Source organism: Copadichromis virginalis, linkage group LG16, assembly GCF_057382275.1.
Source record: "Copadichromis virginalis isolate Kocher_CV1m ecotype Utaka linkage group LG16, C_Virginalis_male_GT1.1, whole genome shotgun sequence".
Taxonomy (NCBI): domain Eukaryota; kingdom Metazoa; phylum Chordata; class Actinopteri; order Cichliformes; family Cichlidae; genus Copadichromis; species Copadichromis virginalis.
In genome coordinates, this window is record NC_140633.1 from 38,911,609 (window position 1) to 38,926,615 (window position 15,007).

General features: G+C 43.2%; 1 protein-coding gene across 3 annotated transcripts in view; it reads right to left on the minus strand.

Moving 5' to 3' along the window:
- The window catches only part of LOC146691358 (neuropilin-2-like), a 97,272-nt gene that overhangs the window by 34,644 nt on the left and 47,621 nt on the right, over positions 1–15,007 (minus strand). For all 3 annotated transcript variants that reach the window (XM_085434743.1, XM_085434741.1, XM_085434742.1), the window contains exons 8-11: positions 12,891–13,035; positions 7,693–7,868; positions 6,789–6,956; positions 5,605–5,749 (exon numbers count right to left, since the gene is read on the minus strand). In XM_085434743.1, the coding sequence (XP_085290869.1) occupies positions 5,605–5,749; positions 6,789–6,956; positions 7,693–7,868; positions 12,891–13,035 (634 nt within the window). The remainder of the gene's footprint in view (positions 1–5,604; positions 5,750–6,788; positions 6,957–7,692; positions 7,869–12,890; positions 13,036–15,007) is intronic.

A 15,007-nucleotide genomic window follows, 5' to 3' on the forward strand; every position in this document is an offset into this window, starting at 1 on the left:
ACACACACACACACGCACACAGACTTGGCTAAATCTGAATGACTTGCTGGAAAACACCTCCAGAATGTCTTTAACAAGGACGATCAGCAGCGCTCCCCTCCAGGGTGCCACTGTAACGACTGACGTGTGTTTTCCTGGTCCAACTTCTCCGCGTGTCAGTGACTGACAAAGGAAAAGTTCTTGGCCATTAGTCGCCTGTGCATATTGCAACACTCGTCATAAAGTCACAGCCAGAGTTAAAGCTTCCTACATGGAAATTTAATGCCGTACGCTTTGCCAACATTCAATCCACATTTGCACCGGGATTTCTCACTCAGGACGACGTGCTCTGTTCTTTGGACAGTCCGTCAAACCCTCCCTGCTCGACGTACTTCCCCACATCCTGCAGAATTTCACACAGCACTCTTTTAGAGTCCATATTTTTAATAAAAAGACATAAACCGTACATAAAAGATACATGAGGCCAATGTAACATTATTCTGTGAAGCCGCGAGCAGAGCCATTTATGCCGTCGTCGTCTTGGTGACATGATAGGCAGGCGGTGGCGATCAGGCCAAGAAACTGCAGGAGAAGTTCACGGTCACAGCAAATCAGCCACACGCTGCTCTTTCCTCCTTTTTTAATCGAATGGGGATCATAATTTGCAAAATGAACACTGTGCAGACACTCATCGAGATCTGAGCCCATTGACTTCTGATGAGTCGCCCCCTGCTGACCATGAGAAAGAGTGCATGTTTGTGGCTCTTCTTGCAGAGCTGCAAGCCATGCTTATCCTTCATTTACAGTCTGCGGTGAAAAGCAGCATTCATCAGCCACGAGTGAGGCTCCTATCGTGCTAATCATTGCCGTTTTGTTGGAACATAATAATAAGGAAGCATAATTTGTGTCGCAATCTGGTTGGCGGTATTTTAAGACTTCCGTGATCCCGAGAGCAGCAGCAGCAGCTGAATAAAAATAACGCTGTTATTAAGCACTCGGAGGCTCCGGACAAAGGCCGCTTTCACTCTGTGTCTGTGTTTGTCATTGTCTCCATTATTTTCCTCAAGCACCCCGCCCATAACAATGTAGTTATCAAATGTGATGAGAAACTAAGCATGTATTTACACAACTAAAACCAAACTCACATCTTTGTGCCAAACAGGTGGTGTGTGTGTGTGTGTGTGTGTGTGTGTGTGTGTGTGTGTGTGTGTGTGTGTGTGTGTGTACATACGTGCCTGCCAACAGCTAGGTGTGGAGTGAAAGAGATGAGAGTGTAGCAGATGTTCTGATAGCTCACTCATTTAAAACATGAACAAAACTGGCAGCGTGCGAGCTCAGAGTTCAGATCCAACAGTCGGGGTTACGAGACCTAAATTACACGTTGCCTCCGTAGCTAGCGTGAATGATTAGAACGAGTCCCGCAATAATATTCTGGCTTTTGTTTCTGTTTTTGCACCGAAAGTTTGGCACAATAATGAGATGGTAAACGACATGATTGAAGAGCCTCGGATGTGTAATTTTGGATTTCTTCATTGCAATTGTGCGCTGAGATTGTCTCTCTCATGTGAGGAAATTGTTTTACAGCCCTGTGGCCAGGTCAGCGTGCTTCACTGTAAAAGGAAAACAACGCAGGGGCAGTAATGGAAAAGCAGTTTCCTTTTAAATTCGTTAAAGCTGCTGCTATGACTGACAGTGTGTTACACTGTCTTTGTCTTATAGTAATTGTGAGTACACTGTATGCACTGTTGTGAAGCATCTCAGTGAGGACGAAGGCTGAAAAGTTTCTATTTATATCAAAAACTACCAGGAAGCAAACTCGATTCACTCAATAAAAAACTGTGAGCTGAGCTTGAACAGGCTCAGTATAGACGAAGTTCAGTCCCCAGAAAAAGAGAACAGTGTTAGCTGCATGTTAAACTAGCTGCTTGGATCGATGCGTTCCCGGGAATAAGTGTAAATGTTTGCGACTGTGTTGGAGAGCGTATGACGGCGATACGCTGCTTATTTATTAATGAATTCATTAATGCAAGCCCACTATTTCCTGAGCGGCGAGACAGGCGGGATGCGATTCGACTATTTGTGCTAAAGTGTGAAGAAAAAAGGGGGAATCCTAATTATAGGTGCAGCTGTCTCTGTTTATATTTGCTGAATCTAGAGTTTTGCTGATGTGGAAATGTTCCTGAAAAGGTCACAACAATGCAAAGCTTTGGAGTGTGAGGATGTCAGTGTGCATCTCCGTGTTTCGCTAAACAAAAGAAGATTAAGGATCCTTTTTTAAAACGTGTAACTGTGTGCACGTCAGCTCGGTGAGAAGGACGAACGTGAATGTCTGCGACTCTCTGACTTAGGTGTAAACAGCTGTGTTCACTGGACTGAAACTGATGCACCGTTGAATATTTAATATTTAATCTTCTTTTACAACAACCGGTAGAACAAAAACACACAGGAGCAAGGAGGAAACAGGTCGGAATGACTGGATCGTTTTTGGATCGTTATCCTCACATCAGTTAGGATGGAGGCCGTTTAAGATGCGCACAAAGTGAAATTTAATAATGCTCACTTTCTCTAAGCCACTAAAGACGTACAATTATCTTAGTGTGTGGTTGTGTGTTGTAGTTTGGATGGTTACTGTGCTGCACACGTGAAGTGGAAGTGAACTGTTATCGTGTGTAATGCACGGATTACAACCAGAAGGCAAACATCTGGCGCGCACACATCGAAAGCCAGACCAGCAGACAACCAGGGCAAGCACAACCGCAGTGATGTGCATCTGCACTACAGTCATGGAGATGGTGGTGCAGATATGGAGTGCACGATTATCACACACGTAGTTTATGAACAGCATAACCAGTGCGCTCGTGTCAGACGTTACTTCTGTTTATGCATATTTTACTTTTTCTTATGGCCAAAAAAAGCAGCTCTCCCCGGGTCCTCCCCGGGTCCTCGTTGTTAGGTTTGTGTTACGCTTGAACCAAAAGGTTTAACTGGAAAAACTGTTAAATATAAGCAGATGGAGTTTAATGGCTTTGACTGCATATTTAATGTAGTATAGGTGAGTCAAACATAAGGCCCGGGAGCCAAAATCGGCCCACCAAGGCCATAAATTTTAGACTTTTAATTGTATTGTCACAGCTTTCCCTGCTGATAAAGAGTCAGTAAAGTCCCCCATGGCCTTTCATACTACACAAAGGTAATTAACTAACAGATAACCAATAAACGCCAGAAAAAATCCTAGTTTTCACCATCTACTATAGAAATGCACTTGTTTTGTTGTTTTTTACACAGAGAAAAAACATTTTCTGTGCATTTAAAAAACTTTGTGCTTTATAATCACAGGACTGTCTGGGTAACGAGCTCCCAGAACTTTTTCTGTAGTTTCACACTTCAGCTGAACGAGTCGTGCTGACTGGTTTCTTTCATTTCCTACAGCAGCGTTTCTTTATCATGTAGAATAACTGAGACTGCTGAACTTGCACTTTGTTGTATTATGTCAGAGATGAACTGTGTCGTTAAACTTTTTACACTTATGTGGCCCACGATGTCCAGTGACATCTCTGTTCTTGTTTCATTGAAGGAGAGACTAAAAGTTTAAAGAGGCTTCATGAAGAGTTTGAAAATATCGAGTGCAAAGACGTAAATCACCACATGCTACAGCACATCGATGGTGTCATGTCAGGACTCAACACCTCCTGAAACGCCGTGATTTTCCTGTATAATCTGCATTATTCTCCGTCCACGGTCACTTGTTAGAAGCTGTATTAAGAACAGAAGAGGCTGCCCTTCTGTCCCCATCATCACCGGCCTCCTGGTTAGGCCTGACACATCTGGGATATAACGTTCCCCTCGGGTTCCCCCCTCTCTCTCTGTTGGAAACCCAAATGGACACACACGTGCTCAGAGACACAGAGTTGGAGCCATCGGTCGCAGCAACAACTCCCTTCGTGTCCACTGGGAACAGGTACGTGTCATTTCCTGTTCTCGTCTTCAGAGGTCTGGTTATGAAAACACAACTCAACTGCTGTTACTGTGTATTACTGTGTAATAACTGGCTATCTAACGGACACGATCATATTATCATGCATTCAAACATCCCAGCTTTAATAACATTGGATCCATTGTCTCTGCTTCATCTAGTGGAAATTTAAACAGCTCATTATTACTGCTCAAGTTAAGCAGAAGAAAAAAAGTGTCAGGTTTGTACAATGGATTGCTTTAATGCTTAAATTATTGTCGAGCTGAAAAAAAAATGCTTGCCACAGCTAACAAGGTCCATGCAACGCTAGCATATTATAATAAATTGTAGTTACACAGCTCAGTAAAGTGGCACACAGAGTAATGGTCCACATTCATCACTTTACACACACTGCACACTAAGAAGCACTCCTGATAAACAACGGCTTCCGCTAAAATATTAAAAAACACAACAGGAAAAGGAAAACACCAAAGTTCACCTAATCCTTCACGACACACTAGCAACATGCTGCTAACATAATGGGCTGGGAACACAATATAGTCCACAGCTGGCCACTATTAGTAAAAGTCCCATGACCTAGACATGTTAATCCCCGTCCAGACATGTGGAAAACCCTCCCGCAGAGCAAGATGATTAACTTTAACCGATATGTTGGAGAATCCATGACAGAAGCACAAATACTACAGTTATTCATATATATGTACGTTTGTTTGGACACACACACAGGTTTGTTATCTTAGTTGCTCTGAAAATCACAGAGCTCTTCACAAGCAAACAGAGGGAAGAACCAAAGATCACAGTGCAGCTATTATTAAGTTTAAGAGTTTCAGAGCCTAAGAGCTGCTTTGGGAAACATAAAGGGTTCAATAGTCATTTCAGCTACATGTAAAGCTCAGCAAATGATCTCAGGATAGATAAAGAAACACTGCCGGGTAAAGAGTACTCTCCTGGAGGTCAGCGTGTTATTATCCAAGTGCATCATGCAGAGAGGACTTGAAGAGGGAAATGCAGAAGGTTCAGCACAAGGTGCAAACCAGTGTTCAGTATCAAAAGCAAGACAAACCCCATCTGGAAGCACCCTTCATAATGATGGGCCACCAGTCTTTACTGATGATGCATAAGAAGAAAGAACCACTGGGATGAATTCTCAAGTGTAGGGACAAACTTCCTGCTCATATTCCACCAAATACAGCAAAGTTGCCTGGACAGGCAGTACAGATGGATGATAACCCACAAATACAGTGAAAGCAACTGACACATTTTTGCAGGTCCACAGGTTCTGGACAAAGAATGTGCCATCAAGTATTTAAAATGTAACATCTGGTTTCATATGACACGCTTGAATCCTTGAATTAAAGCTGAGATTCTGGCATTGTAGTGAAAAAATCCAAGTCCAGCACCAGGAAAACTGTGTCGCTGTAGCGTGCGTACATATCAGAGCACAAAGCCACACACAGGGCAGATAAAAAGACGACGAGGACAAAGACAAAAATCTCTGATTTAAAGAGCACGTGTTTGGTTTTGAAATATGATCGTTTAATTTATCGTATATGTGCAGATGTATTCCACTTTCATTCCTGCATTATCCACGCATGCAACTTTATTTCATCTGTGTGTAGTTTGTCCTATCATCCACGTGTGTGCGCTCCTACCGGGCAGGTCACAGCCGAGAACCTCCATCCTCATGCCGATCCCGGCGGGCGACCATCTCTCTGGAAAGACTCGGATGTGCTGAGTCACTATCTCGTCAAACCTCCGCACCTCGGGAGTATCGTAGTGGCCGTTGCCCTCAAAGATCTGAGGAAGAATGTGAAAGGTGAGCACGAAACAGTTTCACTGCATTTGATGCTAAATTCTTTGACATCGTTTCAAAGGTAGTCAGCAATACATTTTTGCCTGGTGCCCAAATCTGTTTGACCATTTTAAAAAATTCCTAAAACAACAGAAAATCCAGTGGAGGCAGTCAAGTGTTGGTATTTCACTATCCCGCCTGATGAGAAACCAATAAAAAAATGGAAGTCTTGATAAATAAGACACTAACTAGCATTGTTTCCCCGCCCAGAGCGACATGTGTCAAAAAAACAACAGACAGAAGATGTTTCCTTTGATTTCCAAATCGTCTTTGAGGCAGAAGAAGCCTCTGGCAAAAGCACAAGATTTATTACAAGCTTCATACAGACAAGACTACAGCGATCCTTTCAAAAAACGTGGGCCGTGAAAGTTGTACTATTGGTTTCATTAATTGAACTGTATCCTCTGTGTTCCCCATTTCTGAAATTTTAAAAACCGTAAGATGAATTTCCCAGGACGCTCATTTAAAAAGACAGGCAGGTGAGAGAAAACAGGATTTTAGCATCAGGAGAAAATCCAGGCACTCAGTAGTACTATTAAAGCGTTTTAAGACATAGACTCAGAAAGCAGAACAAAGTTTAAAGTGCCCGTCTCGCAGTGCGTTAGACGCCAGCAGTGCTGAGTGGTGATGCAGGAAAGACATTTTTAATTAACACCCATGAGAGACAAATAGAGGATGAGAGACGAAGAGAGGGAGAGCGCAGGACTCGGGGAGAGGAAGACACAGAAGCACGAAGAATGACGAGCGAGGTGATTAAATTGAATTATTACCGGAGCCGAGGCTGTAATAAAGCGGCGTTTTCGCGAAAAATGACAAGAATGAAAAAGACAAAGACGAGGAGAAAGAGAGGGAGACGGGGGGAAAGGCTCGGCTGAGAGACGGCTATAAATAACTGCAAATGAGTGAGAAGTGACGGCGGACCAGAGGGCAGAGGGGGCCCCCGTTTGTGTCAAAAACAAGGAGAGAGTGTGTGTTCTCCTCTACCTTAGCAAACCCAGTCTTGCTGTCAGTGATGTAGGTCCAGTCTTTGCCATTCGAGCTGTGAGCCAGTTTGTACTTCCTGACAAATGCTCTGTTCTCCGCACTGCCCTCCAGGCCTCGTGCACCTTGGGTAATAATGCCACGCACCATCTTGGGCACACCGAGGTCCACCTACAGCACACAAAACAAAGTTAAACAAAGTTATTATTGCTCACTCGCCCTCTGCGCCATGGAACCGATCAATTTCCAGATCCCCTGCCCATTGTGGCAACTGTGACTTTCCCGAGCATATAATCAATCAAACGTTGGTTTTCCATTGGGGAACTTTTAATAAGATTCAGCCTTTGGAAATGGGTTCTTCTTTCTATTCAATAGCAGTTCATGACCAAGGTCAGTTCACAAATGCAATCTAAACGATGGCTGAAAACTCCATCAGTGTTTAGAGACCCTGCTGTTGTCACGTGTGTCATTTTACAGTAATTTTGTGGGTTCGGTGGATGTTGTGATCGCCAGTGCAGGTGTGGAAAAGCCCGCCTGCAGTATTTGATTGACCAAACCGTAGATTACATTATAAAAGACAGATGTGGATGCTTTTTTATGGCTCCTTTAGTTGCAAAAACAAGTCTCTGGGAAACTGACCCCACCCCCGCTTGATTTATCACTTCAGACGACCTTTTCTGATGTTCTGACGTTTATGGTCTCAGTGTCTGGTTTCAAGTGTTCTCCGTTATAAACTGAAGTGCGTTCCTATACTGTGCTGCCATTAAGAGTAAAATTTATGACAAAGCAGGTTTTGGTCAACGTCGTGGCTTCCTTGTGATTGACAGCTCACCCCTCGCCGCTCACACACAGTTTAAAAAAATCAAAAGACAGAGCAGATGAATGATGCTAGGCTATAGCGACATACCTGCAGCCACTCTTCTCCAACTATGGGTTGCGTTGGGTTGGGAAACCAGCCTGATCGACTGGCCACCAGCCTGGCGGCCCCCATGGAGCCGTGGATGTCCCTCATGGAGGACGCAGTGATTTGCGAGTCAGGAAGCAACCCAGACAACATGCCCTGCAGCTCTGAGCAGGGGGCATCTGATAGATCAGAACACAGAGAGGAAGGAGTGCTTAATGCTACCGCTGAGGATTTTTTATCAAGTTTAAGGCAGGAAAGATGATTTCTATTTATTCTGCCAGCTTATTACAATCAGTGCACAAAACAAACATTGATACCCCTCATTTCTTTTCGTTTTGTTAATAAAAGAAAAGCAGTTTGGGAACGTTTTGGAAAACATTCCCGTCCTCTGACTCAGTGCCTCAAACATCAGTCAGCAGCTAAAAACATTAAAGCAGCAACAACACTGGTGCTAAATGGTTGATTTTATGAATTTAAAGTTTGATGCAGTGATGTGCTCTCCTGTCCTCTGCTGTTACAGCTCACTGTATGTTTACCGCTGGGAATTTCATGCTGCATATGAAACTAGTTATGTAATATTAGAGGCTGCCCGGAAGCTAAAAATCTGAAATCCTCTGGAGTAATATACAGCACTCGGTTCTTTATATGTCGCTCATAAGAAACAACTGCAGCAACTTATTGAACGATATGCAAACATACATGGAAATAGAGTCTATAGGGCAACAACGGAGTTTGCACAACGCTTGAAAATCAATATTTGGTATGTCGCAAAATCGATCAATGCAGAGCAGTGTCACAAACCACGGAGGCCCCAGAAAAGTGCAATCAAACGTTGAGTTTATTAACAGCCCGGAGAAAACATCAACATATGTCTTCTGACCAAAATACATGTTGTGGACACTTATAAAGCAGTGGGGTACACGCCCCCCCCCCCATGGCGTCAATGACAGATTAAAATAGGTTCCTGACATTAGTCACAGTTAATCGTACATCTTGTACATCTTTAATAGCTATAAACAGACATAGAACTTCTCATTTTGATAACACCTTCCATACAAGTAATAATCTTAAGCCCTCAGGGTCTCTGAGGCTAATTCTTGACTCTGCTCATCTGTTACCAAGTAGAATAAAATGCAACAGGTTTGCAACAAGAAGCTGGAAACATTTGGGCCTCTGCTCAGGCCTATTCCTAGATTATATGTATTATATGTACTGTAAGCATGCAGTTATCCTTCTATGTTCTAGTTTCCCTCAGCATGGATCACCTGGACAGTCACGGCAGTGAAGCTTAAGACCCTTAATGAACCGAACATCAACTCAAAATAGGCACAGATATGCAATGTGCATAAAATACTTCTAACCGTACTTGTAATAAAAGTTAACATAATGGAAGGATCCTCAAATGGACATCTTCAATAAACAACTGTAATGCAGTATCTGTAAGAAATATTATTAAATGGAATGATGCTGTAAAGAATGTTATTAATGCAGTTATAATGATGCAGATTATATGGCAGCAATAAAAGAATTTCTGTATCTCCACATCCCTCTTTTGACATTCCAAAAGGACACCACACCTCGTGTTGTATCACTCCTCGGCCCACTCTATGGCATCTAAGTTCCTCAGGTAGATTGAATCCACCCGTCCAAACACGGATGCCACCCAGGACTCCACTGGGTTTCCGATACCTGAGTGCTCATGCATCGTTTTAGACAAATTTTCCGGCCCTCCAGAGCTCGGGTTACTGAGCCATCTGGAGCAGTATTGTTGGGGATAAAGGTACAGCACATGTCGACCACCTTCCTCGTTAAAAAGGCTTACTTCTAATTTCCCTGAGGATCTTCAGGAACGGTTCTCCAGGCTTCCTGAAGGACATTTAAAGCTCTTTTTGGATGTTTCTGTCTTTGTGTCCTCTGTCAGGATGATCCTACACTGCTTCAGTAATGCTGAGGTCCGAGTCCTGGGGAGACCCATCCATGACTGAAGCTCCACTGTGTGTTTTTTCAGCTAGGATATGCCTTCACTGCACTGGCACTCACTGTTGGACTGCTCTCCTGACCTCCTGCGTACATACTGACAACGACTTGAACTGGAAATGTCCAATTTGCATTCAACGCTCCATCAGACCTGTAGCCACAGTCAGTCCAGTCCAGGACACACCACTTCTTCTTCAGTCCGCCACTTTGGTCCAGTTTTCTTAAATTTTTAAGGACACACTGCACACCAGGCTGAGATATGCCAAGTTTCCAGCTAATCGCACTTTGGGAATCACCTTGTTAGTGCAAAAATCCAATTTCATGTCTGTCAAACTTTGTTATTTTTTATTGAGCCAACTAAAGACATTTCTTTAGTTGAATTTTGGGACAGGCTGCTAGTAACAAAGTAACAAAGACAGAAAATACAAAGACACATTTGCACAGGACTGTATCTGGTAAGTAATTTGGACATAACGGGCCATAATCTGATATTTTCATGATTCTTCAAACGATGCTGGACTGTTCTCCGTCTGCAGGCTCCTGCTACACCAAAGCATCTGTCTTTTAACAATCCTTCATAAATGAACGTCGCTTTCAGGTCTGGAATATTTTGGCGACACTGTTTGATCTAATCTGGGAGCAAAATCTTGTGTTTGTGACACAAACAACAACTTGTGTGTTACGCGGCGCGGTGCCTTTGAGCTGCTTTCCATCAGCCCATTTCATTATTTTGCCTTCCTGCTGCTGCAAAGTTGATGCATAATTTTAACCTGCCTACCAAAGGGGGATTCTTCATGGGGAATTGAGCCAGAGAACTCTCAAATGGGAGCACTTAATGAAAGCATGTTGGAGATCAAAGGGATACTGTTTATTACACTGACAAATGGTTTTTAGTCCGACAAGCATCAAAATATGGTACTGCCATGAATAATGAAGAATCACAAAAGGAACCAAAAAAACCAAAGTGACCAGTTCTGATCTGGGACGAAGACAAGAGCGATGGAGGAAAGGAAGACAAAGGTGAGGAGGAGGAGTTAGAGGACAAAGGGACGATAAAGAGATAGACAAAAGGTCAAACGGGGAGATGGACTGAAAAGGCAGCAAGTGAATAGGAAAGGGTGAGAAAGAGGGAGCGAGGGAGATGCAAGTGGGAAAGAGAGAGAGCCGGCTGACAGTGAAGGTTGACGGTGATTGATGGTGACATTCTTCAGGTCTTCACGGAGATGAATGTTTAATGCCGTGACGTTTGTGCCTCAGAATGGTAAATAATGAATCAACAATAAACAACAACAGCTCCAGCCAGGCTGGATGGCTCCTTCGAGCTCTACAGCAGACATGAAAACCGATTAGCTAGAAGGAAACGCTGTTCCCGTGTCATTTATTTTGTGTTTCTTATTTCCTGCATCAGTGTATTTTAGCAGCTCCTTTAACGTAGGAGTGCAGCATATCACCTCTACAGATAGCATAGCAGAAATAGTTTCAGCTCTCAAATGCACGCACATGCACACAGCAGTCGGACAGTAAAGGTCTCTCAGAAGCCCACTTCCTCTCACGTATGCTCTGATGTTTCGCCCACACACAGGTGAACACAAACTCCCACTGTGCCGTTTCTGATAACGGGGTCTCACAAGTACGGCGCCGAGGCGCTACTTAGCTGATGCATACGCACAGCTGGACGCACACGTGTGTAGTTTCTACAAATACACACGCTACACAAGCCCTGCTGGGAAAAATAGTAAAAGGTGCTAAAAATAAATGATTGATAAGTGCTGCGGTGCTAAAATAAAATGAGATTAAGGGAGAAGCGATGGAGGGAGGAAGAGCAGGGACGGGAAGATTTAAAGAAGGGATGCTGGAAGAAGGAATGGTGGCTGTCAGCAAAGGTAAAAGAAGGACAGAGGAAGAAAAACATACTGACGAGAGAGAGACGGAGGAAAAAGTAGAGCAGAAGACATAAAAGTGTGATTTAAGTTAATGACATGTCAGTGACTGACTGCTTTATGTCTGCCTTTATAGGCTTGTGTAGGGCATTATCACATTCCCCCTGGCAGTGTGTTTGACTATGTGTTTGCCTGCATGTCTGTGTGCTCAGAAAAGATACTGCATGGCCATTAGCAGGTATGTTTGGGCTTTTTCAGCAGGTTATGGACATTTTCCCTGAAACTGCAGCAGAACAGTTTCTGCTTCTCGCCACGAGCCTCGGAAATATCAAACTCTGACATCCCTCGTTACAAAAACCAGCCTTGAAAGTGTCAAGACTTTGCATATAAACTCAATGTTTTTCTCATGATGGATGACAGGAATCGCAAGGTGGCAGGGATGAGCAAAAGGCAGGGCGATGCCCCAAAAAACGGGGGTTATATATGCTCTCACTCCTGAAAGCAGTGAAAAAGGCAGAGTGATATATAATGCAATTTCAGGTGTTAAAATAGAGTAAAAAAATAAAAACACAGGCAAGATACCTGATATATTCCACATCCCTGTCTATCTATCACACACACACACTCAGTATCATATTGTTTCGGTGTGATTGTGATTTGTGTGGGTGCTGAAATAGCCCTCCTGGATAAGAGCATATCTGTCCCTCTCAATGGCCGCTACGATGGCAGCAGAGAGAGGCCCTAACCTAATAATGATACAGTGGAGCGGGACACACATGCACACAGATATGCTCAAATGGATTGAAACTCTCTGTCTTTTACCATATACGCACAGACGCACACACAAACACAGACAGTCTAATTAAGTTTTATCTATTTATAGTATTGAGCTGATTATGCTGGTTGAAATCGTGTTTGTTTGCCAGGGCTGCAGATGAAAGCTGAGAGCCTGTTACTCTCTGATGTTATCACCCACACATCACACTCTAGTATTATTCTATTAGGGCTGAGTGTGTGTGTGTGTGTGTGTGGGGGGGAGACAGAGAAGGGGTGTATGTATATGAAAGGGCAAGAGTGCACACGAGGGTGGGTGTGTTGCACACATGTGAAAAGGAGAAAAAGACAAGAAGGCGGCATGAACAGAATTATGAATAGGAGTTAATGGATGGACAAATTACAAACCTGTTTATTATTAGATTATACAAATAAAGAAAAACCTTCCACATATTCCTGCACTTGACAAACTGACTTCTGTGTTTTCGCTGGAATCCCAGGAGGAGGTTGACCCCTGTCCCGAGAAAGTCTGAGAAACTCCGCAGGAAAAAAAAGCACCATCTGTCTTACCCGTGATCTGACAGCCGTAGAGCTCGAACCGCAGCGCAATGCCGTTCTTCCACGTCTGAGGTTTAATCCGCACGAAGCGGGCCAGGACCGGCTGTGGGATTCGATTGAGGACCACCTCCGTGGCGTCAGCGTTGGCATGGAAAACCTGCAGACAGAAAGGAACATTTAGAAGTGCGACGTTTGGAGTCCGTCTGCAGAACTGGAGCTCAGTAAGGATAATGGGAGACAGCCCGATATTGCTGAGTCACACTTCTATGAGCTGCATACAGCGATGTGCAAAAGTCATCTCTCTTTTATTTCCTTCCAATGAGCCAGACTTTGTCTTTTTTTTTAAATGCTCTTGAGCCAAAGTTCTCCGGCTTCCTGAAGGACATTGGCTGCTTTTCACTCATTTTCAGTCTCGTCCTTTTGCCTGATCCAATTTCAGAGAAATGCTTTTTTGCTTGTTTTTTAAGCTGCTTAATCCTGACCTATGAATCATTGACACATGAAAAAGTCGTCTATTTCAGGGAATGAACAAGAAGAGGCAATGTAGCAAAGAACTAGTTTTAAGTCGTATCTTTCGGCACGCTACGAGAGCCATCTCTCGAGCGCGGTGGAGGCTCTTTTGTGATTTGCTGCTGCATTTTAGCCACCGGTGTTGGAGATCTTGATAAAACTGATTTTGATCCAACATGCAAAACCATGTAAAGAGTGTCTGAATGCCAACAGCTTCCTTTTTTAGCACAACAATGATCCCAATACTCTGGCAGTGCTGTGAAAACAAATACAGTGGAACATGATCAGTCATGGACTGGTCTCTGCAGAGCTCGGACATCAACATCATTGAAGCAGTGTTGAATCAGAGAAAGGTACAAAAGGCAGAAACAACCAAAGAAGAGCTCTGAATGACCTCCGAGAAGCCTGGAGAACGACTCCTGAAGACTATTTAGAATTGCACAAACTCAGTTGTTGCTGTATTTCCATGTATATTTGCAAAATATACAGAAAATGAGGGCGGCTTAATATTCGTGCACAGTACTGCATACACATGATAATAATAATAAAGGTTATCTTATCTTATCTTATCTTAAATCCCAGCTATTCTGTACAGCAGGATTAACCTTCAAATGTTTTAAACTGTTAATTTAATTTTACACATTGGCCAAATAAACTGAAATTATTGTCCTTTTATCAGCTCACAGATATTTGAGTTGAGTTTTTTCTCTTCTTTGGTTAATTTCTGTTAAATAAATAATGACACAATCTAATATTGTTGATATTAATCCGATGCTGTATGCACTTGACCTGCTGAGGACCACGTGATCATTTGTGTCCTGATATGTAAACTCTTAGAAGTGAAAGTGTGAGACCATGGAAGACCAACAGAGGGGCCTCTGGATGTCTGGAGTTTTGATCTCCTCCATACCCGCTTCACACCCCGGAGGACGGGGCTGTGGCCCCCCCACACACTCCCTAGCAGATCATTACATGGAGAAACCTTTGGAATACAAGCGCGCTGATCCACACAGGTATGCACACAGGTGTTCACTGCTCGTAGACCCAAATTACACCTTTCTTGGCTGCTACTTCGAAGCACATCTGTCCTGCGTGCTGCACAACAACATTGAATATTTAGTATTTACTGCTGTTTACACTTAGCTAGATTAATGCGATGGTGTTGTGTTTAGTATGTTGCTTTGTTTTTTTTCTGCTTGTTTTCTATTCTTCTCTCAACAGGTGATCCAGGAGATTTTTATTTTTTTTCTCCCCCCCTTTCTCACTGTCCCTCTCCCCTTCTGTTTTTCCTTTCCTTCCTCTTTCTTTCTCCCTTTCCTATCCCTCACTCATGTCTATCCCGTCTGTAACATCTGAAAATAAAATATAATAAATAATAAAAACAAAGATCGACCAAATGGACCAATACGGCAATGCCACGATGATCCATTTGGCAAAGTAAATCCATTGGGTATCCTTGTTGGTCTTCAGACAACAATTCTGATGGCTAAAGAACCAAATGGGACAGGCGGAAAAAAAAAAAGAAAGAAGTGAAAGTGTGAGCACTTTCTTTTCCCCTGACTGTAAGTGGTAGAAAGATGACACATATGATACAACCATCTAGTTTCTTTAAACCGTGG